General features: G+C 43.5%; 1 protein-coding gene across 1 annotated transcript in view; it reads right to left on the reverse strand.

Moving 5' to 3' along the window:
* Positions 1-4,453, reverse strand: part of LOC126188386 (nephrin-like) — a 1,033,277-nt gene extending 1,028,824 nt beyond the window's left edge. Inside the window, exon 1 of the mRNA XM_049929986.1 lies at positions 4,264-4,453. Coding sequence (XP_049785943.1) covers positions 4,264-4,342 — 79 coding nt within the window. The 5' untranslated portion in view covers positions 4,343-4,453. The remainder of the gene's footprint in view (positions 1-4,263) is intronic.
* Positions 4,454-25,252: the final 20,799 nt, after the last annotated feature.

Consider the following 25,252-nt stretch of genomic DNA (forward strand, 5'->3'; position numbering starts at 1 on the left):
AAAGCGTCCTAGAACCCAACGTAAACGATTCAGTTGTTAGGTTTGGTGTACTTCTTTCTTAATTGATGCAACCTTCGAAGTCTCGGTACAGAAAATACCAATGAAAAGGAGCCGCCACACAAAGTCTACTCACATTTTCGCGAAACTCAGCCATTAATCTACGCTGAGTGTAGTCGTTGGGAGGGCACAAGAACCTTGTATTCGTCGCCTTGTGTACTACAGATATTTGCACCCCGTTTCCGATTTTCCTGTTTGAGATATTGGAGTTTCTTGTGGTTCTTAGCTCGTAGAGATGTGTTTTCCGGGAAAGATTTTAGTATTCAATTCTCTCACCGGTTAGTGATTGCCGTACTGACCATCTTAGCTTACTTGACAGATCAGTATATCACGGTTACAAGCTAACGTCTGCTGGTGCCATAAACGACTCTGTTACGTAAGAGAATAATCAAATGTACCAAATTAACAGCAGGGAAAGGTGATAAAATTATTGTGCTTGTTGTTTGTACGTTTCCAGCAACTATAACGCATAGAAACGCTGCGCTAAACATATGTGTGATGTGGAAACGTCATGCCAGATGAGGACTCGAACCCTTACGCGTGCCTTTAGCACACGGTACACTACTAATGCAAGCATTCTGGTGTGTCATTGGCTGGTTGTTGAAATTACGGAACATCTGGTAAAAGTGCTAACCTTGATTACGCTATCAACTGCGGTCTGTATGACAGTACATCGTCCGATATGAACAGTGTCTTTCCCATCCCGTCTATCCACTTGTACGCCGTTGATTACCACATACTGATTGAGTGACACCACTTGGTTCAGACTGAGGAGCCTTGGCGGAACTCTGGGTATCTACTACTTGTCATGTGGAGCATGGAAGAATTTGTAGCAGTCATCACCTTCAGACAGTTGTTTAGAAGCGTTCCTCAATCCAAGAGACTCGTCTTACTTTCTTGTGCTGCGATGCCCTCCGCATGCTATTTTTTCATAAGCAAGATAACAGTACCTCTTTCTGTTTTTACTTCCTCAAGCGTGTTGTCAATGACACTCTCTGGCGATGGTCAACACCAGTACAGTAATCATGTACATGATTCCTAAATAAGGAAACAATGCTTTTCGAAACAGAAAACAGAGGCTTCCGCTACCCCGTCACTATGAAAGATGACATTAACTGTATAGGTAATTATTAGAGGTTTTCCTCACAGGCATAAACTTAGTGCAAAGGAAGGACCATCGTTTATTAAGGTTGCTATGTGGATGATCAGACCACGTTGGTAGATATATCACGAGAAACAGATTAGATAAGACTGTACTGCATACCCTGTCGTGTAGTGCTTTTTAAAAGGAAATTATGCTTGGGAAAGAAACAGATATTTAGATCTAAACTGCCGCAATGTGCACTGAAACAGTCGTTTTTTGCTGAACATGTACGGTGCTTAGCATTCGCCGTAATACGTATGTAGATACATCTACGATATGAAATTTCATTTTACAGCAATGATAAAAATTTGTCTGACTGTTACGGACGTTTCACGTTGAAATCGTTTCAACGTACTAGCGGCTGTCGTCAGGTACGCACAAATTTTGCACTTTTCTGACTACTTTTGTCAGTTTACCTCCACGAAATTTTCTTATTGTCCTCGTCAACGATACTACTATTTTCGAGGCCTCTAATACTCCCTTGGTAACAGACATCAAGGAAATATCTATTACCTGCATTCTTACGTTTCTCGACTATATTCGTACATTTTCCGTCTGTATTCGGATATTTCCCGTCTGCACTCGCTCATTTCCCGATTCATCCATACACCTTCCGTTCTGCTTGATTCTGTAAAGGTTTCCAAGACACTCTGGATATTACGACAAAAATATCGATAAGAAGAAGAAGGCACGTTTATTTCGCATGAAAATACGCAGAAGAGAAAACATAAAATTTATGAGTTCATTGATCTGAGGTACAGACCCATCGAAATCCAGCTTACAAATGAATAAGACCCATTTTGACTATGAATTTTATTGCTGAAATTTCATGGCAAATGAAACTTTAGCGCTAGCTCGCGATTCAAACCGGAACCTTTGCTTTCGCAGCCACATACTCTACCGACTGAGTCAGCAGTGTTCGACTGACTACCACTTTCAGCGCTGTACTTGCACCCTCACCTTCCGAATTCGACTCCCAGCCCGGCAGAAACTTTCCGGAAGGAAGTTTTCAATTTAGAACACATTCGGCTGCAGACTGAAAATTCGTCCTCGAATGATATTACCGTGCCTGCAGATATTTACGTGGTTGCAGGTCATTGTTTTTGTCAGGTAAGATCATTTCAAATACGTATTGTCCATGAGACGAAAGATCATCGCAATGAGAAACTACTGGGAAAATATTTGCCATTTAGAAGGGTGACCCAAGACAAGATATTCCAGCGACTGTTGTCCAGTCCTGTTTGCATGTCTAAGATCTCCCCACAAACTGTGCTGAAAATTTAGACTAATGGAATTTGAGAGGCGACGATAGCGGTAACAAGCACTGCAGTATCGTATTTATCCACCGATACCAGGCAGCAATTTTCAATTAAAATGTCCTTCTCATTACGGGAATTACATAACGTGCGTTCGAATACAGGTTGCGACGCAAGGCCGACGACATACGGAAGATTGGGTATGGCCGTGAGCCATACGCGAAAAGCCAAAGCGGTTAAGGCGACCGCTAGCGTAAGAGCGGGAAATCTGGGTTCGAGTACCGCTCCGGCAGATATTTTCATTGCCGCCATTCCCTTATAAAGCTGGTGGTTGTCCGCATTCACAACTGTGAATACGTTTCATGATCCAGATACCGACACTGAACTATGAAATTGTCAAGTGTATTTGAAATAGCTAGAGTAAGTACTATGTAGTCCTGAAAAGAAAAAGAATAAATTTTTAGAATATATCTGCAGTAGACGAAACCAGATAACTATGGATGTCAAATGGATTATGGAGCTGTTTCTAGATTAGATTCCACAACGGAAACATTTCTGATGTTAGGAAGGTTATTCCGGCAATTATTTCCATAAAACGCTTGCATTAGTGTGAAAGGACGTTTAATGAAGTAACGTTAATAAACTAAGCATGTAAATCTCATAATACCTGCACAACCACTGGAGACATCTACAGTTTCCCAAATACACACACACACACACACACACACACACACACACACACACACACACGTGAATTCTTGTAAGTAATATTTTCGGTGTTTCAACTGTGCCCATCCTGAAATTACGAGCTCGGCGTTTCATCCATTATCAACACTGTCAGGAGTAGAATCGAATGCTGCCCCTTACGGGTATTCATCTTTACGTTTGCTTGTAGTGCGTTTACAGCAATGGCTGTAGCTAGGTTTTTCCGACACGCAACGTACATATAAATGCATAAATGCATAAATGCAAAAAAAGTTTAACTGTTCCTTTGATGAAGCTGCTGTAAGGGCGATTAAAGTCGGCATCAGGATAGAAACAATTCAGTAAATGCAGGAAGTTCGCCGACCTCAAATTTTTTCGTGGCGGCATTCTTGTTGATGCGTGAAAGAAGAATCTTTGCGCTGTATGCAGCCATATATTAAGAACTCAAACGTTTCACCCATTGTCGACATCGTCAGGAGTAAAACCGATTGCTACAAGTTACGTGCATGCACCTCACGTTCGTATGTAGTACGTTTACAGCAGTGGCTGTAGGCACTTTTGGTCGTGACAGACGCGATAGATAGATAGAAATAAAAATAATTGATTGTAACCTTTCCTTTGATGGAGACGGAATATGGCGAGTTACTTACGCTAGGACTGTTGTCTGACAGATTCTCGGACTTTCCGCTGTGCCCACCCATAAGTTAAGAACTCGGCGTTTCGCCCATGACCTACGTCATCAGGAGTAAGTTAAGTTTGCTTGTAATGTATATTCAGCAGTAGTGGTAAACATATAGCTCTTGAGAGACGAGACAGATATAAATGTCTAGAAGTCATGCTGTTTACACAACACAAGCAAACTTAACCATTCATGTGAGTGCCAGCAGTCAGTTTACTCCTGACGATGTAGATCATGTGCGAACTCCGAAATCCTAATTTAAATTTTTTCTTTCATGAGCCACAAGATTTGAAATAGGTGTCAGCCAGATGAGAAAACTTTTGAGTAAGTACTGACCCCCTCATCCAAATGACAAGCCAACCCAAGGAGCATAGGGACACGTAACCATAAGACGAACGACAACATCTGGTAGTAGTACTCACTATCTTTGGCAGAGGCGAACATGGTGAGTGCGCCGATCGTCAACAGGAACGTCGCATATGGCGTCACGGGTTTCACCATGGCGATCACCGGCGCACTGACGAGTAGCAGCACGGCGGCGGCGGCGGCAGCGGCAGCGACAGGGACAGCGACAGCGGGCGTGCGCGACTAGTCATGCCAGAAGGTGTTGCGGCGGCGCGCGGCCGCGGGTCGTCACGGCGCGTCACGGAAGGGCACAGTGGTCGGCCGGGCAGCCGGCCGGGGCCAGGCGACGCTCGTGGCGTTCGGTCGGTCGGTCGTCAGCGCGCGGCGGCCGCGGCGCCCGGCGCGATTCGCCGGCGGCCTCGCTGCTCGTGCGCCGCGGCGCTCGCTAGTTGGCGGCGGCGCCGCGAGGTGGCAGGCGGTGCGGCGGCTGCTGCCGTGTCTGCTGCTGCTGCTGCTGCTGCGGCGGCGGCGGCGGCTGCGGCTCGCGACGCGACGCTCGGCCGACTGGAGGCACGGCGCGCCGCGACGCCTGAGCAGCCGACGCCGACGCCGACGCCGCCACCAGCGCGCCCTCGCGGCCGGCCGCCTCGTGGGGAGGACGGCCGGGTCGTCGCGTCGGAGCGCCGTCACCATTCCATTTGCTCCCTTCCAGCTCGCTTGCTTCGTTCCACATCAGCTTGATTACGCTGCTATTCATACCAAAGTGTCTGTAGGAGGGTTCATAGAGCTACTTTCATACACTGAGGCGAAAAAATCATCGGATAGCTCCTGATATCGCGGCAGACATCCTCTTGCTCTGCGTAGTGCAGCAACTCGACGTGGCAAGGGCTAAAGAAGTCTTTGAAGCCCCGTGCAGAAATACTGAGCCTCGATGACCCTATAGACGTCCATAATTGGGTTAGTATTGCTGGTACAGGATTTTGTACAGGAACTGACCTCTCGACTTTATCCCTTGAATGTTGGAAGGTATTCATGTAGGGCGAAATCAATCGGTAGAGCTCTCCGGAATGTTCTTCAAACCAATCTCGAATAATTAGAAGACGGCCGGGATGGCCGAGCGGTTCTAGGCGCTACAGTCTGGAACCGCGTGACCGCTACGGTCGCAGGTTCGAATCCTGCCTCGGGCATGGATGTGTGTGACGTCCTTAGGTTAGTTAGGTTTAAGTAGTTCTAAGTTCTAGTGGACTGATGACCTCAGCAGTTAAGTCCCATAGTGCTCAGAGCTATTTGAACCAATAATTAGAAGGAAGGTCAGCGTTGGCCGTAATATTGATGGTTTATTGACAGCAAAATCGATTATCAATCACATAGTGATCATCTTCAGTGCTGTGGTGTACAAATTAAACTCATAGGCACTGATGTTAAGTTATTATAGTAACCAATGCTATGAAACGATCGTTACTGATAATAACTTGACACCAGTGCCTACGAGTTTAATTTGTACACCACAGCACTGAAGATGATCAATATGTGATTGAAAATCAGTTTTTGCTGTCAGTAAACCATCAATATTACAAACATCGCTGACCTTCCTTCTAATTTCACGTATATGTTCGTTGCGCACGCAGCACACTATGGAGTCGCCAATCAACAACCTCGAATAGCTGTAACCCTGTGACACGCAGCATTGTCATTCATAAAAATTCCATCGTGGTCTGGGAATATGAAATCCATGAACAGCTCCAAATGGCCTCCACGTAGCCGAACATAAACCATTAGAGTCCAGTTAAGCCAGAGGGCCCAGTCCAATCCATGTAAACAGAGCCCATACATTTATCGATCAATCACCAGCTTGCACAGTGCCTTGTTGGCAACTGGTCCATGGTTTTGTGAGGTCTGGGGCACACACAAACTTTACCACCAGCTCTTACCAGCTGAAATCGGTACTCAGCTGACGAGGCTATAGTTTTCCAGTCATCCAGGATCTAGCAGACACGGTCACGAACTCAGGAGAGGATCTGCAGGTGATATTGTGCTGTTAGCTAAAGCACTTTGATCGTTCGTCTGCTGTCATAACCCATTAACGCCAAATTTCGCCACTCTGTACTATTGGGTATGTTCGGCGTGAATCCCACATTGATTTCTGCGTGTTTTCCACGCAGTGTTGCTTGTCTGTTAGCACTAACAACAATACACAAACGCCGCTACTCACGAACGTCAAGAACAGACCATCGGCCACTGCGTTGTCCGTGGTGGCTGAAATTCGGTATTCTCGACACCTTCTTGGCACTGTGGATCTCGAAATATTGAAATCCCTAACGAAATGGAATGTCCCAAGCGTGGCCGCTGTGGCCGAGCGGTTCTAGGCGCTTATGTCCGGAATCGCGCCGCTGCTACGGTCGCAGGTTCGAATCCTGCCTAGGGCATGGATGTGTGGGATGTGTGTGTGATGATTTTACGTTAGTTAGGTTTAAGTAGTTCCAAGTCTAGGGGACTGATGAGTTCTAATGTTAAATCCATAGTGCTTAGAGCCATTTGAATCAGTTGTCTAGCTAAAAATACCGTTCCGCTTTCAGTGTCTGTTAATTTCCGTCGTTCGGCCACAATCACGTCGAAAACGTCTTCGCTTGAATTATCTGAGTGCAAACGACAGCTCCACCAAGGGAATGAGCTTTTATACATTGTGGATGCAATACTACAGCCATCTGTATGTGTGAATATCACAATACCACGACTTTTGTGACCTTACTGTATTTATCGACCATTCCATTCGTGAATAAACGTAAGAGAAATGAAAATTTCCCCTCTCAGGCCAGCAAGTTTCGAGAATGAATGAATAGAAACTAAACTTTAAGATTGTGCTTTTAATGCTCCATGTTGTAAGGATCGAAAGTAGATAAATTAGTGAGTTCTGCATGTCACCGTCTTCATCAACTGGATTAGAAGAAGCTCACCTGATGATCTGCTGTTCGCTGGACCATGATAGCATTCGGTTGTAGTTAACAAACTGCAGGGACTTAAATTGCTGATTGAAATAAACTGCTTAACAAAGAGAACAGTGGGAGGCCACAGACCAGTAACAGCTAAAAGGCGAGCACATATGTCTTCATAAACACACTGAAAGGAGAGGCAATCTCGATGCAAATATCAGGTTGCGACACAAGTTCGTAGCGTTTTTCTTTTGCTTGCTGGTATTTCGGATGCCCTCGATTTATTTATCAATTTTAATTTTTTTATTTGTAGTTCGCTATTGCTATTAGAGTTAACATTTTGTCATTTTGTTGTTTGGACATAGTGGGTGTGCTGGGGGCCCTGGAAAATGGCATTCCAGTAGAGATATCGAAATATTTTCGACGTAATCTTCTGCTTCAGTTCAGTAGAGTAGTAAAAGCAGCAGATGCAGTCATAAACATTTGCGCCGCGCTCGAGGAAAATGCCACTGGACAGAGCAGGGCGCGAAAATGGTTCTGTCGTTTTAAAGAGGATCGTTTCGTGATATGTGACTCTCCACGTTAAAGAAGACTTTCGGAATTTGGTAAAGACCGTTCAAACGTATTAATCTACAGTGATCCACCTATTGTGCTCTAAAACTTATAATCAAGGTGAACTGTGATCATTCTACCATCGTGCCACATTTTCATGGAAAGGGGACGGTTCAAAAATTGAATGCATGGGTACCGCATTCTCTAAGGCATGTGCATCTCTGCTAGCTCCTCATCAACTTGCACCAACACGACACAGACCAGTCCTGTCTTGTAGCGTTACTGGTGACGGAAAATGGTGATTTTGCGCTAACACAAGGAAAAGAAAGGAATGGTTGAGCCCAAACAAAGCAGCAACTCCCCCTGACTGCATCCACAAATGATACTGTTACGCATCCCGTGGAACAGCGATGCTGCGGTGTACTACGAACTGCTTCGCCAAAATGTAGCCAACATCGCTGACATTTATTGTCCACAACAGAAAAGTCTTGCAGACTCAGTGCAATAACAATGACTGGGAAAACTGCGTGAAATGTTGTTACTCCAAGACAACGCTCCCCCGCATTCTGCTAGACTGGGCAAGTACACTATACAGGAATGGGGCTGGGAAGTCATTCTGTACCCAGTTCAACAGATCCAACGCTCTTATATTTTACCCCTTTCGGCTCTCTATCGAACACTCTTCAAGCAACGTCCTTCCCGGTTAAAAACGCTATCTGAACGTAGCCTGAAGTGTTCTTCGCCTCAAAACCACGTGATTTCAACAGCCGCGTAATCGAAAGGTTACCTCAGCGTTTATAAACTGTTGTAAACAGTAAATGACACATTCATAACCGGTTTCGGCTGTACAATGACCATCTTCAGATTCTAAAGGCGCCATACACTGAACACAGGTTCATGCGTTGTTGGGAGGTAATTGACATCATTAATCCTGCACGGATGTCCATAAATCCGTAAGAGTACGAGGGAGTGGGGATCTCTTCTGAACAGAACACTGCAAGGTTTTCCAAATATGATCAATAATGTTCATATGTGAGGAGTTTGGTGGCCAGCGGAAGCGTTTAAATTCAGAAGAGTGTTTCTGGAGTCACTCTGTAGTAATTCTGGACGTGTGGGGTGTCGCACTGACTTGCTGGATTTGCCCAAGTCCGTCAAAATGCACAAAGGACATAAATGGATGTAGGGGATCAGACAGGATGCTTACGTACGTCTCACCTGTCAGAGTCGTATCTAGACGTATCAGGGGTCCCATGTCACTCCAGTCGGACACGCCCCAAACCATTACAGAGCCTCCATCAGACTGAACAGTCCCTGCTGACGTGCAGGGTCCATGGATTCATGAGGCTTTTTCCATTTCCGTACACGTCCGTCCGTTCGATACAATTTGAAACGAGACTCTTCCGACCAGACAACATGTTTCCAGTCATCAACAGTCCAAGGACGGTGTTGACAAGTCCAGGTGAGGGGTAAAACTTTGTGTCGTGCTGTCATCAAGGTTACAGGACTGGGTCTTCGGCTCTGAAAGCCCATATCGATGATGTCTCGTTGAATGGTGCGCGCGCTGACACTTGTTGACGGCCCAGCATTGAAATCTGCAGCAATTTGCGGTAGGGTGGCACTTCTATCACATTGAACGGTTCTCTTCAGTTGTATTTGGTCCCGTTCTTTCACCAGTCGCAGCGATGTCGGCGACTTGATGTTTCACAAGGATTCCTGATATTCACGGTACATTCGTGAAATGGTCGTTCGAGAAAATCCCCACTTCATCGCTATCTCGGATGTGCTGTGTCCCATTGTTCGTGCGCCGACAAAAACACCACGTTCAAACTCACTTAAATCTTGATAACCTGCAAATGTAGCAGCAGTAACCGATGTAACAACTGTGCCAGACACTTTTTTTCTTATATAGGCGTTGCTGTCCACAGCGCTGTATTCTGCCTGTTTACATATCTCTGTATTTGAATAGGCATGGGTATACCAGTTTCTTTGGCACTTCAGTGTATTATTGATAACTTAAGTCTGTGTTTGAAGTATCTGTTATATTTATTAAACGTACCGGAAAACGTTACGAACTTTTGCACCATTGCAACAGATGGTAACTAGAACGTGCACAGATATCCCCATGTTTGCTGTGGACCAAACCATGACGGCCCGAGTGGCCGAGGGGTTCTAGGCGCTTCAGTCTGGAATCGCGCGACCGCTACGGTCGCAGGTTCGAATCCTGCCTCGAGCATGGATGCGTGTTGAAACGCAGGAAATGCATATCCTTCTATTTACATCTATTGTACTATAGATTTTTCCTTATTTTGTTACCTGAAGTTATGACATTTCTGTGTAATTGTTTTACTGTTTGTATATATATATATATATTTATGCATTTATGATGGTTTGTTTTGTGAATATTATTTGTATTTATACGCTGGGTGTGGCATAGGGAAAACTATGCTATCGAACAAATACATCGATAGGTCGTGTGGAGAACCAAAGTGTTTAAGATATTTGGTAGTGTGGTGCACGGGCAGAGGGAGAGTCTGGCTGGGGTGGTGCAGTGGAGCAGGTGTGTTGTGTGACGGTCCCGCGAGTTGCCGCGCTTTCGGGGTTGGGCAGCATGTAATTGCGCTCGACTTGCTATGATTGTTTCTGACACGGTGTCGCGGACGGCAAGCATTAGCTGGCGCACATCAAGACCCCGTTACGCCTGGTGACCGTGTCGAGAAGAAGGCGCGCCAACATCCAGCTACTGCAACAGCGACGGCCGACAATGAGTGACTGTCGTCACCTGCTCGACCGACGACTGCAAACCTTTAATCAACCACCAAGGAAGACTGGAAGCACGTAAAGTTTTAGAACTCTATGGCAGACCTCAGCTTTTCAAACTGTTCCATTTTCATAAATAAATTACAGCAACGTAGAATGAACCGTTGTTGCTCATTGTCCCAATTGCATTACCAAGCAAGGTCCCTTCCTTTTCCGGAAAGAACCCGAGTGTCATTGAAATTCAAACGCCAGCATTAAAGTAATATCATTCCATTTCACAGCTTTAATTTCAAAGTTCAGTTAAGGTATTCATAGCTGGCAACAGTATTTAGATTACACAAGCACAAATTAAGAGTGCGAGTTTTGCTACCGTATTTTAGCTCACCTGTGACTGCAGCTCAGCTTGGTACGTACTAAATTTTACTATTGTTAATTGTTCAGAATCATTTAATTCAAGTTCAAAGTTAAATCTCTTATTTCTAAATTGCGTAGATTCAAGTAGCTTTTGAAATGATTGTTGAGGTAGTCCAGGACTAACCGTATTTTACTGAATTTCGATGTGCTTCAGAAAGAAAGCTCACTATTAACTTCAGTCACTAAATTAACTTTCGATTTTCCGGTTTTGTTAATTCTTTTGCTAAATTAAGTCAGAGTGTAGCGAAATTTATTACTTCTGACAAACTCTCGGTTTTCACACTACACGTGTCAACCTTCAGTTGCCACGCTTGTAGTGCTAATTATATGTGTAATAACCTTTCTTTTTTCAGTTACTATAGTAATTGTCCATAGGACTGGCGACCGTGATTTCCCCCAAATCTCAAATGTCTAATTACCGCTAGTTAACTGTTAACGTAACGGCCGCACATTTACTTTCTTTATTGACTTTACCCCTTTTAAAAATTAATTTCCACCAGTTTCATTTGCATTTTTCCTTTCATTTAGATGTAACCCTTTCCTCCCTCTTTACCGACAGATGAACTTCGGTGACGATTGCTTTTCCCAAATTTCCATTAGGTACACGCGGTTTAATTTTTCACCTTCATTAAGGTCGATAAGTGAGGGGGAGGTTACAGTGTGATGTGCTTAGGTTAGTTAGGTTTAAGTAGTTCTAAGTTGTAGGTGACTGATGACCTCAGACGTTGAGTCCCATAGTGCTCAGAGCCATTTGAACCAAATGAACCAAACCGTAAGTACACGGAAAAACATAAAATGCAAACAAAGATATTGATAACTGTTCCAGTCCCCAGAGAGAATTTCGTTGTCGTTTAATAAGAACGAACTCCACGATCGAGTCATAATTTTTGCATAAGAGTCATGAGGCGAAACACGTTTCTGGCGCACGGATGACTAACACTACTGATTTAACACAATTAATTGATAATAGGAGATCGTAACGGTGTCTGCTTGCTTCCATAACGGTGGGAAGGAACAACTTAAGCGCAGAGTTGCGGATACTACCACCTGACAGTTGGTCACGAAAAAAAGCGAAAAATATACTGCTACGAACTAAGATTACGAAGCACAGCTACGACCTGAACTATCAAGTATTTCAATGTAGGGAGCCTACCAAACAGTGTAACGAACTGCATGTACCAAGCGCTGCAACGATTCAGCCTACCAAGCACTGAAACTAATTGAGCCTACCAAGAAAGGCTACAAACTGAGATTACCAAGCATTTCAACGAAATGACTCTGGCAAGCTCTGGAGCGAAATGAGCCTACTAAGCACTGCAACGATCTGTCCTACCAAGTACTACAATGATCTGAGACTGCGAGACCGACTCTCAGTAGTTTTGACACCTCTGGTCCTCACTCACTGTATGCTTCCTCAGAGAGCAACAGGTCTCTGCTGCCAGCATGAACGGGAGCGGTAATTTCGGCGTTCGCTTAGCCTTTCAGCCGTTGGGCAGTTCGGGGCGCCCCAACTGTGTTGGCGTTACTGGGAAGGCACCAAGCTTCTAGCCGTCGGAGAGCCCGATGTCCTTCCACACTACCTTCACCTGGGTGAGGATTTTGGAAACCAACCGGTACTGGATCTTCTGCAGCTCTACGCCATTTTGAGGAATTAATGAATTAACTGATATGTGAGCACATAAATTTCTGTGTCCCCAGCATTTCAATCTCCTACAATCAGGCAAGCTGTCTGTGGTTGCAAGTGACTAGAGATAAATATCCTTAATGCATAAAGAAGCAAATTAAATTCAGCGTTTCCTTGAAAATAAAGTGTTGTGCTGCCTCTTGTCTACTACCACTGAAGTCATAACTGTATGAGCAACCATAATATGTGAGGGCATCAGCAGTTTTAAATTTATTTCACTCCTTCTCGTGTACTGGGACTGGGATGGACCGCTATCGACACTCCGACATGTGCTCTAAACGTCTCCGGAAAGTCTCCGTGTTACAAGGTGTTCCACATATTTCCCGCTTCACTTGTGTACAATGCATGAAACGTTCATCCAACCATGTAAAACTGTCAGAGAAGATCTTTGGGACGTTGTTCAACCCGCGCATCAGATTGGCTTGAATGTCGGTTATGTCATCAAAGCAATAAACGCTTCATGTAAATTTCTGGACATTTGTGGTAATTTTTCACCACATGTGTTCTTTTCTTCCAGAAAAGAAATATCTGCGTTTCGTGTTTCAGTCAAGCTGCGGGAGGCATCCTAGGTCTTCGTGTATGTTTGGTAGTCAAGGTTTGAGGGACGAAATGTCATACATTTAACTCTTCTTGAAAACAGCTAGGAGAATATTTTTAAGACAGGATTTGGAGAGTGCAATTTGTGGTTCTACGGCCGCAAGTGCTCTACTTGGTACTCCTTGGTCACAACCTAATGATCAAATGCACGTCTGTTGTTTTCAGTTGTTAGTTCAAACTGCATCGCTGTTACTGCACTGACGCTTCCCATGAAGTAGGAATAAAATTAGTCTTGGAACTTTTTTAATGGATGAGTAAATCTTTCCGTGCGAGCTCTGATGTGACCGCTCTTGTTATCTGTGTATATAAACGGACGAATACCGCGAGTTGCAATGATGCAATGTACTGGAAAGGTCATTTTGAGTGACTTTACCAAGTGGTATGTGGAGCTAGGACTGACTGTCAAAAGACACTAATACTTTCAAACATTTATTAAAACGAAAAATTATTTACACTTCTCAAAATGTTTACGTACAAGTGGACGAATTAAGAACACGAAATTATCCACAAGACTTATACGTTTAAACCGCAATAAATTCTTTTAACTTTAGAAATTCTTTAGACAGTCCGATAAGCCAGACCCTGGTTTTTGAACATCGGATCATCAGTTAAGGTACATCAAGGAGCACAACAGACGTCCGGAGCACTGAAGTACTAAGCAAATAAAAATTAAGACACTGCTTACACACCTATGGCTTAAAACAACTATATAAACATGAGGCTTACAAAATGTAACCTATCTCTGTTGGTCCATCACGGCCATAGGACATCGGCTGGTTAAGTAATTGTCAATTTCAACAAATTTACCAACTGTTGTGTATTTTAAGATATTATTTTATTTTATTCTGAAGGCAACCAATTTCGGCACTTCATTATGCCATCTTGAGGTCCCAAATAAACGAACTTGTTGCATAGCGCCATAAATCACTCGCTGTTACTTCTTCGAATGTAGCAACTGTGTAACGACTGAACTCACAATGTCCACTAATTTATAGCGCTTACTACATGTTCGTTTATTTGGCTAGAAACGTATGTGGCCTTAAGATGGCATAATAAATTGCAGAAATTTGTTGCCTTCAGAATAAAATAAAACAATATCTTAATGTACTAGGCTGTTGGTGAATTTATTGACATTGACAAAATATAATTTAATTTCCTATGACCGAACCTCGGTCAACAGAATCAACCTGCGCAGTTTGCTGTGGGTTCGGTACTGCTAAACCAATAACTTCCCAGTTGGTGGCAGCGGGCATCAAATCATTTCAACTGCATCATTTACTGGACCTCCAATGCCCATATAGATTCCGTAGAAGTCAGACACATTTCTTTACATACACTGAAAACAACCATAATTAGATCTTGGGAAGCTAAATGCTGACAATTGTTAGCCACTGCTAGCACCAGGTCACAAGGTTAAAATGACAGCATTAACGAGAATTCCCTCATTCCCAGATTCACTCACCATAGTGATCGCAAGAGTGTTTCCATCATCAGTTAAACACTCACGTAAATTAAGACCTTTGTATAAGCCTTCAGATGCAAACGTATACAGAGTTGAATCAAACCCATCGGGTGCTAGCAGCAATCCACTTAATTTTACTAGTGAGAACCTATGTTACATGTATTTCACAAATTTCTGTGTCCATATGTCGACAATTAATACAACGTTTCAGTTCCACAGTACTTTTCCCACATACAATTCTACATGCCGTATCTGACCAACAAGAAGTGGCCTGAGGTGTAAAATCCAGAAAGACTATGACGAGATAAGAACAATATTAAGTAGTACAGAATAACATCACAGACTTATACTATTAGCTCCGTGATACCACCATTACCATCGGAGGCAACTTTCATAGAGGCAACAATTTGTCCCCTCCGAATGCACCATTAGCTTAACCCGCCAAAATGTTCGACGTCTTTAACACAGCAGTAATAATGGATATATGAGGGTACAAGTTAACGTACCAAACCAATATTTTGCTGGTCACCTTTATGATATTCCCATAATGAATCCCAATAATCTTGAACAATTTCCGCCTCAATAAAAAGTTATAAGGGCATTTAATCACGCAGATTAAGCCATCAGTCTGGGTAAGCATTAGCGTGTCACGAAAATCAAACCACTGCCATTCGCAAGAGAGTAACTTCTAACGCGCCAGCACGGTTCGTGTAATGCGGACATCACTGACTCGCCGTACCGGCCTCCACCACTGGACTTCACTCTCTCTATCCTCGCTTCTCTCCTTTACGACTCGAGATGGCGCCACTAGCGCCTGTCAAGTGGTGATAATTCGCGGATGTGGCACTCATCGGCAGGGAATGCAAAATGGGTCAAATGGCTCTGAGCACTATGCGACTGAACTTCTGAGGTCATCAGTCGCCTAGAACTTAGAACTAATTAGACGTAACTAACCTAAGGACATCACACACATACATGCCCGAGGCAGTATTCGAACCTGCGACCTTAGCGGTCGCTCGGCTCCAGAACGTTGCGCCCAGAACCGCACGGCGGGAAACGTAAGTTAAAGCAGAAAACAGTAGTGTAACGTTCGAATACGGTATTACTGATATGCTGCTTAAGATAGCCACGTCATTTAGCGTGACGTTGTAAAAGGAGGCGAGCTGAAACGAGCTTCTAACGTCGTATGTAGGGCAGCTGATCGACTACGGTTTGTTGGAAGAATGCTAGGTAGGTGTATCTGATACATGACGGAGACCGCTCATGGATATTTGTACGACCCATTCGTGAGCACCTCTAGAGTGTTTGGAATTCCCATTTGGTCGTATGAAATGAAGACAGTCAGATAATTTATATGCTTGCACCTAGATTTGTTATCGGCTGGTTCGGTCAACATGCACGTATTACGGAAATTCTCTGGGAGTTCAAACAGAAGGTCCTGGAGGGAAGAAGACGTTCCTTTCGTGAAACATTATTGAGAAAGTGGCCTCGTTTCTTTTTGCGAATGTGATAGGAGAGAAAATTACTAATAGTGGTACAAGGGGCCTAACACCACGCACTGTATGGTGATTTTCAGGATACGTACGTAAAGTAGATGCTCTTCTTGTTGTAATCTTCGGTCGGAAGATTGGTTTCATGCGGTTTCCGTGCTGCTCCAAGCCTCTTCAGCTCCGAGTAACTATTGCAACCTACATCCTTCTGAATCTTCCTACTGTTCCGATCTCTTATTTTCCCTCTTTGGTTTTTATCCCTCCTCCACCCCCCACAAACTCGCGTCCCTCCAGTACTAAACTGGTGTTCCCTTGCGCCACAAATCTCTTTGCTGCACAACAGTTTTCAGTACTTCCTCATTAGTTACGTAATCTACACATCTAATATACAGCATTCTTTTTTAGCACCAGATTTCAAAATCTTCTATTCTCTTCTTGTCTAAACTGTTAATCGTTCGTGTCTCAGTTCCATATATGGCTACACTCCATACAAATACTTGCAGAAAAGGCTTTCTGACGCTGAAGTCTATGCTCGATGATAACAAATTTTTCTATTTTGGAAATGCGTCCCTTACCATCGCCAGTCTACATTTTCTGTCCTCTCTACTTACACCATCATCTATTATTTTGCTGCCCAAATAGCAAAACTCATCTACAACTTTAAATGCCTCATTTCCTAATCTAATTCCCTCAACAACACCTTATTTTAATCAGACTGCATTCCATTATTCTACTGCTTTAAGTTCCCCATTTCCTAATCTAATTCCCTCAACATTATCCTCCTCTAGCATTTGATGAAGTTCATCTTATATCCTCCGATCAAGATACTGTCCAATCCGTTCAACTGCTCTTCCAAGTCCTTTGCTGTCCCTGACAGAATTACAATGTCATCGCTAAACCTTAACGTTTTTATTTCTTCTCCCTGGACTTTATTTCGTACTCTTTGGTTTCCTATACTGCTTGCTCAACGTACAATTAAATAACATCGGAGATAGGCTACAACCTTGTCTCACTTCCTTCCCAACCACTGACTCTCTTTCATGCCCCTCGACCATCTGGTTTCTGTACAAGTTGTAAATAGACTTTATCTCCCTGCATTTTACCGCTGCTACTCTCAGAATTTCAAAGAGAGTATTCCAGGCAACATTGTCGAAACCTTTCTCTAAGTCTAAAAATGCTATAAACATAGGTTTGCCTTTCCTTAACCTACCTTCAAAGATATGTCGTAGGGTCAGTATTGCCTCGTGTGTTCCTACATTTCTACGGAATCCAAATTGATATTCCCCGAGGTCTGCTTCTACCAGATCTTCTATTCTTCTATGAATAAGTCATGTTAGTATTTTGCACCCATGACTTACTAAACTGATCGCCTACTTTCTGTGGAATTGGAATTATTATAGTCTTCTTGAAGTTTGAGGGTATTTTGCCAGTCTCATACATCTTGCTCGCTGGATGGAAAGGTTTTGTCATGGGTGACTCTCCCAATGCTATAGTAGTTCTAACGGAATGTCGTCTACTCCCGGGGTCTGGTTTCAATGTAGCTGTAGATGAAGATCTAAATATAGTTTCCTCTATTTTATGAGAATGGTCAGTTCTCCCTGTGTTGATGTGAATCAGCAGTGTATGCATGTCTGAAGGACATTGTAATATAACATACAGACACTGAAACTTCCTGGCAGATTAAAACTGTGTGACCGACCGAGACCCGAATTCGGGACCTTTGCCTTACGCCCTTTGCCTTTCACCCGTGAAAGGCGGAGGTCCCGAGTTCGAGTCTTGGATCGGCACACAATTTTAATCTACCAGGACGGTTCATATCAGAGCACACTGCGCTGCAGAGTGAAAATTTTATTCTGTAACGTACAGACACTTGATATATACAGACCTTGTGTAAATCAATGGTATATATAACTCGACGAATTAAAATTACAATAATAAAAATTTGTGGGAATATGTCATATGTACAGTATGACATATGGAAGTTCAGTCGACCCGGGAGGCTTGCACGGATAGCTAAAATTATTAAGGCGACCACTTTGTGATGAGTGGTAGATCCGTGTTTGCTTACCAGTGTGGCATAAGTTTTCATGTTTCACTAATTAAAATGTACTGTTGACGTCAAACCGTATTCGCAGTTCGTGAATCTACTCGTAACATTTACAAACGCTGTGAATCATCAAATAGTGTCTGTTCCTTAAGACATGCTTTGAGGAAGTCACTGTTAAAATAAGGCTATTACATACCTACACCCGAAAAAGAACTTAAGCGGCATAGAGTCTTGCCTTTATGGTGTGATTTAAACTGCTTCGCTTCTTCGACGATATCTACTTCTAACGTACTGGTGTTGGCAGTTTTTGACGATCTTGATTCGAATTCGGGAATACTTGCTTCGTATCTTTAGGTGAAGAAATTTAGAAAAACTGTGTTGAGTAACATCTCTTTACCGGTAAATTTTAGCTTCAGTGGTTTTTACTAGCGCTTGGGACTGTGACTCTTTTCCAACACAGCTATGACAATTTACAAATGGAACAGCAATGAGAATAGTCCCTTATTTACCCGCACCTGATGAGACTAACATTCTGTTTCTAAATTACTTAGACCCTCACACCTAAAAAACTATCCTTGTCGACGCCATACAGTTCCCACAGCCCTTGCAGCGACCTGCTGGGGATATTAGACAGCTGATCCATTTAGCGGATGCCGATACCCCTCCACCCTAAGTCAAGCGATATGCAGTCTACACGGTCGCAGAACTGACTGAATCTCTGATTCAGACCGTTCACTCGGTCTCTGTACCAAAGATCCACAAATGAATCAGTCCATGGTGCTACAGGGAACGGGACTGTGTGGAGGATGGTCGATGACAGTGAAAACATGGCGTTGGTTAATTGCTGATGTCGCAGCACTCGCGTGTGGTATGGCGTTGTCATGTTGAAGGCCAGGGAACTCCATTTGTGGACGAACTCTTCGAATTCATGTTTTCAGTATCCTCACGGACTGACATTGTTAAGTTACACACAGCCGCGTTACACGCTACAATTCAGGCCCCTGTAGCGGCAGCGTGTTGCAACTTGCGCCAGCGATCGAGTAATACGTATCACATGTAAGACCTCAACCTATATCGAGAATAGAATAAAAAATTCGGAGGCATTATTATTCAGCCACCGTAGTTAAAGGGGAGGTGTTGACCTGAGGGCCAACAGATTTTAGATTGTATACATTTTTATAAAACTCCTCAGACACAATTTCATCAGTATCTGTACATACTGCAGTAATAACGTGCAGTAATAATTAGTCTTATAGGAAAGCTGAGAACCTCGGTCACAATTTTTTTAGCAACATTATACCAAATTAAAAAAAGAGCATCATTGCTAAAAATTTTGTAGTTTGTGCTAATCGCTAATGCCTCTATAATTTATCTCAATTTTTGACTTCATGTATGATCTGCTGATAACATATGTGTGATGATTAGTATGTGTACATTAAAAAAAAAGGAAAAAAATAATATCCAGTAAGTTGAAAGTTGGACATATATTGATACTGTAGAACAGTGTATTCTTTTGTTCCTAGTATGTACTTTTGTTTTAAATTTGTGTATTTATTTGATCTAGCAGTGACGTACCGTTTCAGTGAATGAATAGTAGTAATTGGTATATGCATGTCGTCACTTTCGAGAACGTGAAGCCCGTTTTGTTAAGTCACTGAACGAGGTGTGTTTGGAACAACGACAGAACAGACGACTGCACAGTGCGCGGTAACAGAGAGGATTGCAGGTCTGTGTTCTCGTTTGCAGCACTGCAGGTCGCGGAAACGCGAGCCGTCGCGAAGTTATCAAAAGCTCCTCTCCTCTGCGTGGTGACGCGCGGGAAACCTGACAGGAGTTTCGTTCGGATATCTCGAGGGCCGGGGACGAGCGTAACCTGGAGGCACAGTAATGACACCCGGGGGAAGAGGCGGAGACACGCACGCGCCACGCCGCCGCCGCCGGCGCCGTCGTCACAGCCGGAGAAGAGAGAGACGTCGGCGCAGAGCCGCGCCAGGGGGCTGCGGCGGCGGGGGCGTTAGTGACGCGTGCTGTCGGCCAATTAGGCGGAGCGTCTGCGCGCCGCTGACGGCTCCTCCTGGCGCGCGCGAGCGCGGGCGCAGGTGGGAGATTTGCGACTGTTAGCGGGCTCACAGTATGCAGGTTGTATAAAAACGCATGTCACAAATTTAAGGATTTATTCTTGACATCAATGCAGTACTAAAAGTTCCTACGAGCAGGGGTGCAAAAATCTTTCGTTACAGAGGTATAACAGTATTTATTATTCAGGCTGCAAAAATGATACAGTTACTAAACACATTTACATTTTTCCTTTTTTTAAGACCAGCAGCATAATTTATATCTCATAACGACGTGATTACTAGAGTGGATGCACCAGATAGTTGCACGTAATAGGTAATCTTTATTTACGGGAGACAGTTTCGGCTTTATCGCCATTTTCAAGTACCTGCAATTACAATTTTGGTGAGAACAGGTATGCATGCTAATATCGTGTATATAGCAGTACTGTATCGTACTCACGTCTAGATTGATGTGACATCTACGTCACCTGAAGTGGACGATGTGTCTTTGTTATTTAGATAACATTATAGTATTCTCAGCGACATTTGATGAACATGTAAGAAGACTTACGGCCGTTATTGAGTGTGCCCAACAAGGCGGACTGAAACTTAATCCAAGAAAGTGTCTCTTTGCAGCAAAAGAAATCAAAATACTTGGACACATTGTGTCAAACGAAGGTGTGCGGCCAGACGCAGAGAAGGTGAGATCCATAACGGAATTTCCTATTCCTAAAAGTCTTAGAGATGTGAGAAGCTGCCTCGGGTTATGCCCTTGTTGTTGTTGTGGTCTTCAGTCCTGAGACTGGTTTGATGCAGCTCTTCATGCTACTCTATCCTGTGCAAGCTTGTTCATCTCCCAGTACCTACTGCAACCTACATCCTTCTGAATCAGTTTAGTGTATTCATCTCTTGGTCTTCCTCTAGGATTTTTACCCTCCACGCTGCCCTCCAATATTATATTGGTGATCTCTTGATGCCTCAGAACATGCCCTACCAACCGATCCCTTCTTCTAGTCAAGTTGTGCCACAAACTTCTCTTCTCCCCAATCCTATTCAATACCTCCTCATGATCTACCCATCTAATCTTGAGCATTCTTCTGTAGCACCACATTTCGAAAGCTTCTATTCTCTTCCTGTCCAAACTAGTTATCGTACATGTTTCACTTCCATACATGGCTACGCTCCATAGAAATCCATTCAGAAACGACTTCCTGACACTTAAATCGATACTCGATTTTAACACATTTCTCTTGTTCAGAAAAGCTTTCCTTGCCATTGCCAGCCTACATTTTACATCCTCTCTACTTCGACCATCATCAGTTCTTTTGCTCCCCAAATAGCAAAACTCATTTACTACTTTAAGTATCTCATTTCCTAATGTAATTCCCTCAGCATCACCCGACTTAATCCGACTACATTGCATTATACTCGTTTTGCTTTTGTTGATGTTCATCTTACACCCTCCTTTCATGACACTGTCCATTCCGTTCAACTGCTCTTCCAAGTCCTTTGCTGTCTCTGACAGAATTACAATGTCATCGTCGAACCTCAAAGTTTTTATTTCTTCTCCATTGATTTTAATACCTATTTCGAATTTTTCTTTTGTTTCCTTTACTGCTTGCTCAATGACCTTACTACTTTTATCGAAGACTTATAGCCAGGCCACTACAATGGGTTGTTAAAAACTGATGCTAGATATATCTCGGGTGGTGCTCAATAAGATTCTTTAGATGAGCCGTGAAAAGTTCTGACGACTGACCCTGTACTTGATCTGTATGATGAGAGAGCACCTACTGTACTACACACAGATGCCAGTGGGCATGGGATCGGTGCTGTTCTGGTGCAAATTTCGGATGTAAAAGAGAAGGTTCTAGCCTATGCTTCTAGGATACTTACAAAAGGCCAGAGAAACTACTCAATTAAAGACACAAAATGTCTTCCTGTGATCTGGACCCTGTGCAGATTTCGACAGTATCTCTATGGAAGGCCATTCACAGTTGCAACAGACCATAATTCACTATGTTGGCGGCCAGGTCTTAAGGATCCAAGAGGATGACTCGCCAGGTGGGCACTACGTCTTCAAGAGTATGAAATTACCATAGCGTACAAAAGTAGAAGAAAACAGCAAGATGCCGACTGTCTCTCAAGGAACCCCGTTCGAGACCATCAAGACTGTGATGAACATGCGCTCCAGGATCTCTCTGCTGAGCAGAAGAAGGACGCCAAGATATTTCAAATTATGCTTGTCTTAAACCGGACAGAGGAAGTGAAAGGGCAGTTTAAGTTACTTAATGGACTAATTTGCAAGAAAAACTTTGATCCGTTTGGAAAGAGGTGGCTACCAGTGATTCCTTAACACATGCACTTAGATGTTTTACAGAAATTCCATAACACACCTGAGGCCTGAGATTCAGGATTTATTAAGACCTACGATAGAATCCGCAAGAGATTTTCCTTGTCAGGTTTATTTAGGAGTGTCCGTCGCTATGTGTCGCACTGTAGAAAGTGCCAGAGGAGAAGGGCAGTTCTCAGAAACCATCTGGCCGACTCATACCAATTCCACCAGCCTAAACGCCTTTCCATCGTGTTTGGGATTGACCTCCTCCGACGATTTCCTACGTCTGCTAGTGGCAATAGATGGATTATTGTTTACACTGATCATCTGAAACGCTATGCCAGTACAAAAGCCGTGAAAACAGCCGAAGCATCCGAGGTAGCCAAATTCATCGTGGAAGACATTGTATTAAAACACGGTGCCCCATGGTCGTTAAATACGGATCGAGGGAAAGTTTTTCAATCGAATCTTGTGACAGAGATAAACCGTCACTGCAACATTACTCGTCACATGACGACCGCCCACCATCCGCAAACTAACGGGCTTACTGAACGCCTTGATACGACCTCGGCCGACGTGCTATCAATGTACGTCAATGTTGAGCAGAGCTACTGGGATGAGGTGCTACCTTTCGTGACGTTTGCATACAACGCCACCAAACAAGACACCATAGGATTTAAGCTATTTCTCCTGGTGCATGGGCGTGAGGCGACTACGACGATAGATGCAATGTTTCCGTTACATCCTGATGACGTGGACGACGACTACATCTGCCAGGTGTTAACCAGAGCTGAGAAATTTCGGCAGTTAGTAAGACTCGCACGCTGCAAGCTCAAGAAAACGATCGCCGAAGGTACGACGCGAGCCACCGCCGTTGTCTACCAGCCTGGTGACCTCGTCTGGATCTTCACTCCTGTTCGGAAAGTTGGTCTCTCTGAGAAGTTCCTCAGGCGCCACTTTGGACCTTATAAGGTCTGATGTTACTTATGAAGATTTCGACCCCGACGCAAGACGACGAAGGATCAGAGATACGGTTCATGTCCTTCGAATGGAGCCCTACAAAGATCCTGACACCCAGGGTAAATTCAAAGTTCCATCGACAGCAAGCAAGAGGAAAGGTGAAGAAGGATGTAGCGGCAATAGAACTCTAAGAAGATTACCGCCAGGGCGAGCATCAGTCATCGGAAGTCGGAGAATGCAGGACAGATGGCTCGTTCCCGGAGTAGGACGACGCAACACCGAGACACTATTCTCTTAAGGAGGGAGCAATGTCACGGAACAAGCTGAGTAGCACCGGGGTGTAGTGGTTATGATACTAATCTGTTGCATGGAGGGTTGTAAGTTCAAAACTCGCTGAATTGGACAATTTTAATTTCTATATGCGGTTCGAGTGTATTCTAGTAGTATCGACAAATATCAAGAATCATTCTACTGGAATGTTCTGTATATATATATATATATGTGAGTGTGTGTGTTCTGGGCAGCGGCAGTTTGCTACGCTCTCTTGTATGTGCAAGTGCTGAGTAAACCTTCGTTAAATGAGGTTACTGTTCGTCATTCATCTGATTACACCTCCTTCTAAGTGACAATATTACTCTGTTAGTGGACTGTTTTATAACTGTCAGTGCTTTAATTAGATGGTAAATAATGTCAAGATGTTGAAAATGAAATGTTAATTACGATGTGACAGCAGTTTGACAGTTCCACTCTTACGACGCTATATGTTTACAAAGTTTGTGCAGATGGACAGCGATACTATTTTACTAACTAAAATTTGTTACGATTGTCTTTCGTTTTTTTATATCTATATTCCGATTTAAGCTTTTTCGTGCTCTAAAAGATCAGTAAAGTTTTTGGGGTAGTACTTGAGTCTAATTTCTGTATATTCGTTTAATGTTTCTTGTGGGTATTTTCTCGTGTACATATGGTTTCTAATTCCTCAAGAATTTTCATTGAAAAACCTTTTGGTATTCTGTGCAGAATCTGTAATTCATTTTCGATCACATTAGCAGTGTGATTTTTATCTTTCAAGTGTAGAAAAAACTCGACCTTATTATGCTCGCTCTCTGTAATGTGTTATTTACATCTCACGTTAAAATTTCTTCCTCTTTGGCCTATGTAAAAGCTACTTATTATAAGCAGCTGTCTGGTGCATCCACTGATCATGTCGTTAGCAGACATTTACATTAACAAAAATTGCTTGAACTTGCAACTTTTTGCTTCCATACATCCTCTGAACCAACCTTCCATATTTCGCAGTCCACTGAGGGTATCTCCTGTTATTTTCCGAATTTGAAGAAATCCATTCTGGATATCCCCCCACAGAACATTGATTCTGACTACGGGAGTTGAAAATACTTTTTTCTTTGAATCACGAATCTTCTGACTGATTTGATGCGACTCGCCACGAATTCCTCTCCTGTGCCAAACTCTTCATCCCACAGTAGCATTTATAACCTAAGTACACAAGTATCTGCTGGATGTCTTGTAGTCTCTGTCTTCCTCTGCAGTGTTTGTTCCCTATAGCTCTCTCTAGTACCTTGAAAGTTCAGCCCTGATACCATAACTCATGTCACATCAATGTCCTGCATCCTCGTCTCAATGATTTCCTTGTGTTTCGTTCTTCACCGATTCTCCGGAGAACCTCCTTATCTTATCAGTCCACCATTTAACGTTTCTTTGTAGCACCATAGCTCAAGCGATTCAATTCTCTTCCGTTTCAGTTCTCTCACAGCCCATGA

The sequence above is a fragment of the Schistocerca cancellata genome, chromosome 5, assembly GCF_023864275.1.
Source record: "Schistocerca cancellata isolate TAMUIC-IGC-003103 chromosome 5, iqSchCanc2.1, whole genome shotgun sequence".
Classification (NCBI taxonomy): Eukaryota; Metazoa; Arthropoda; class Insecta; order Orthoptera; family Acrididae; genus Schistocerca; species Schistocerca cancellata.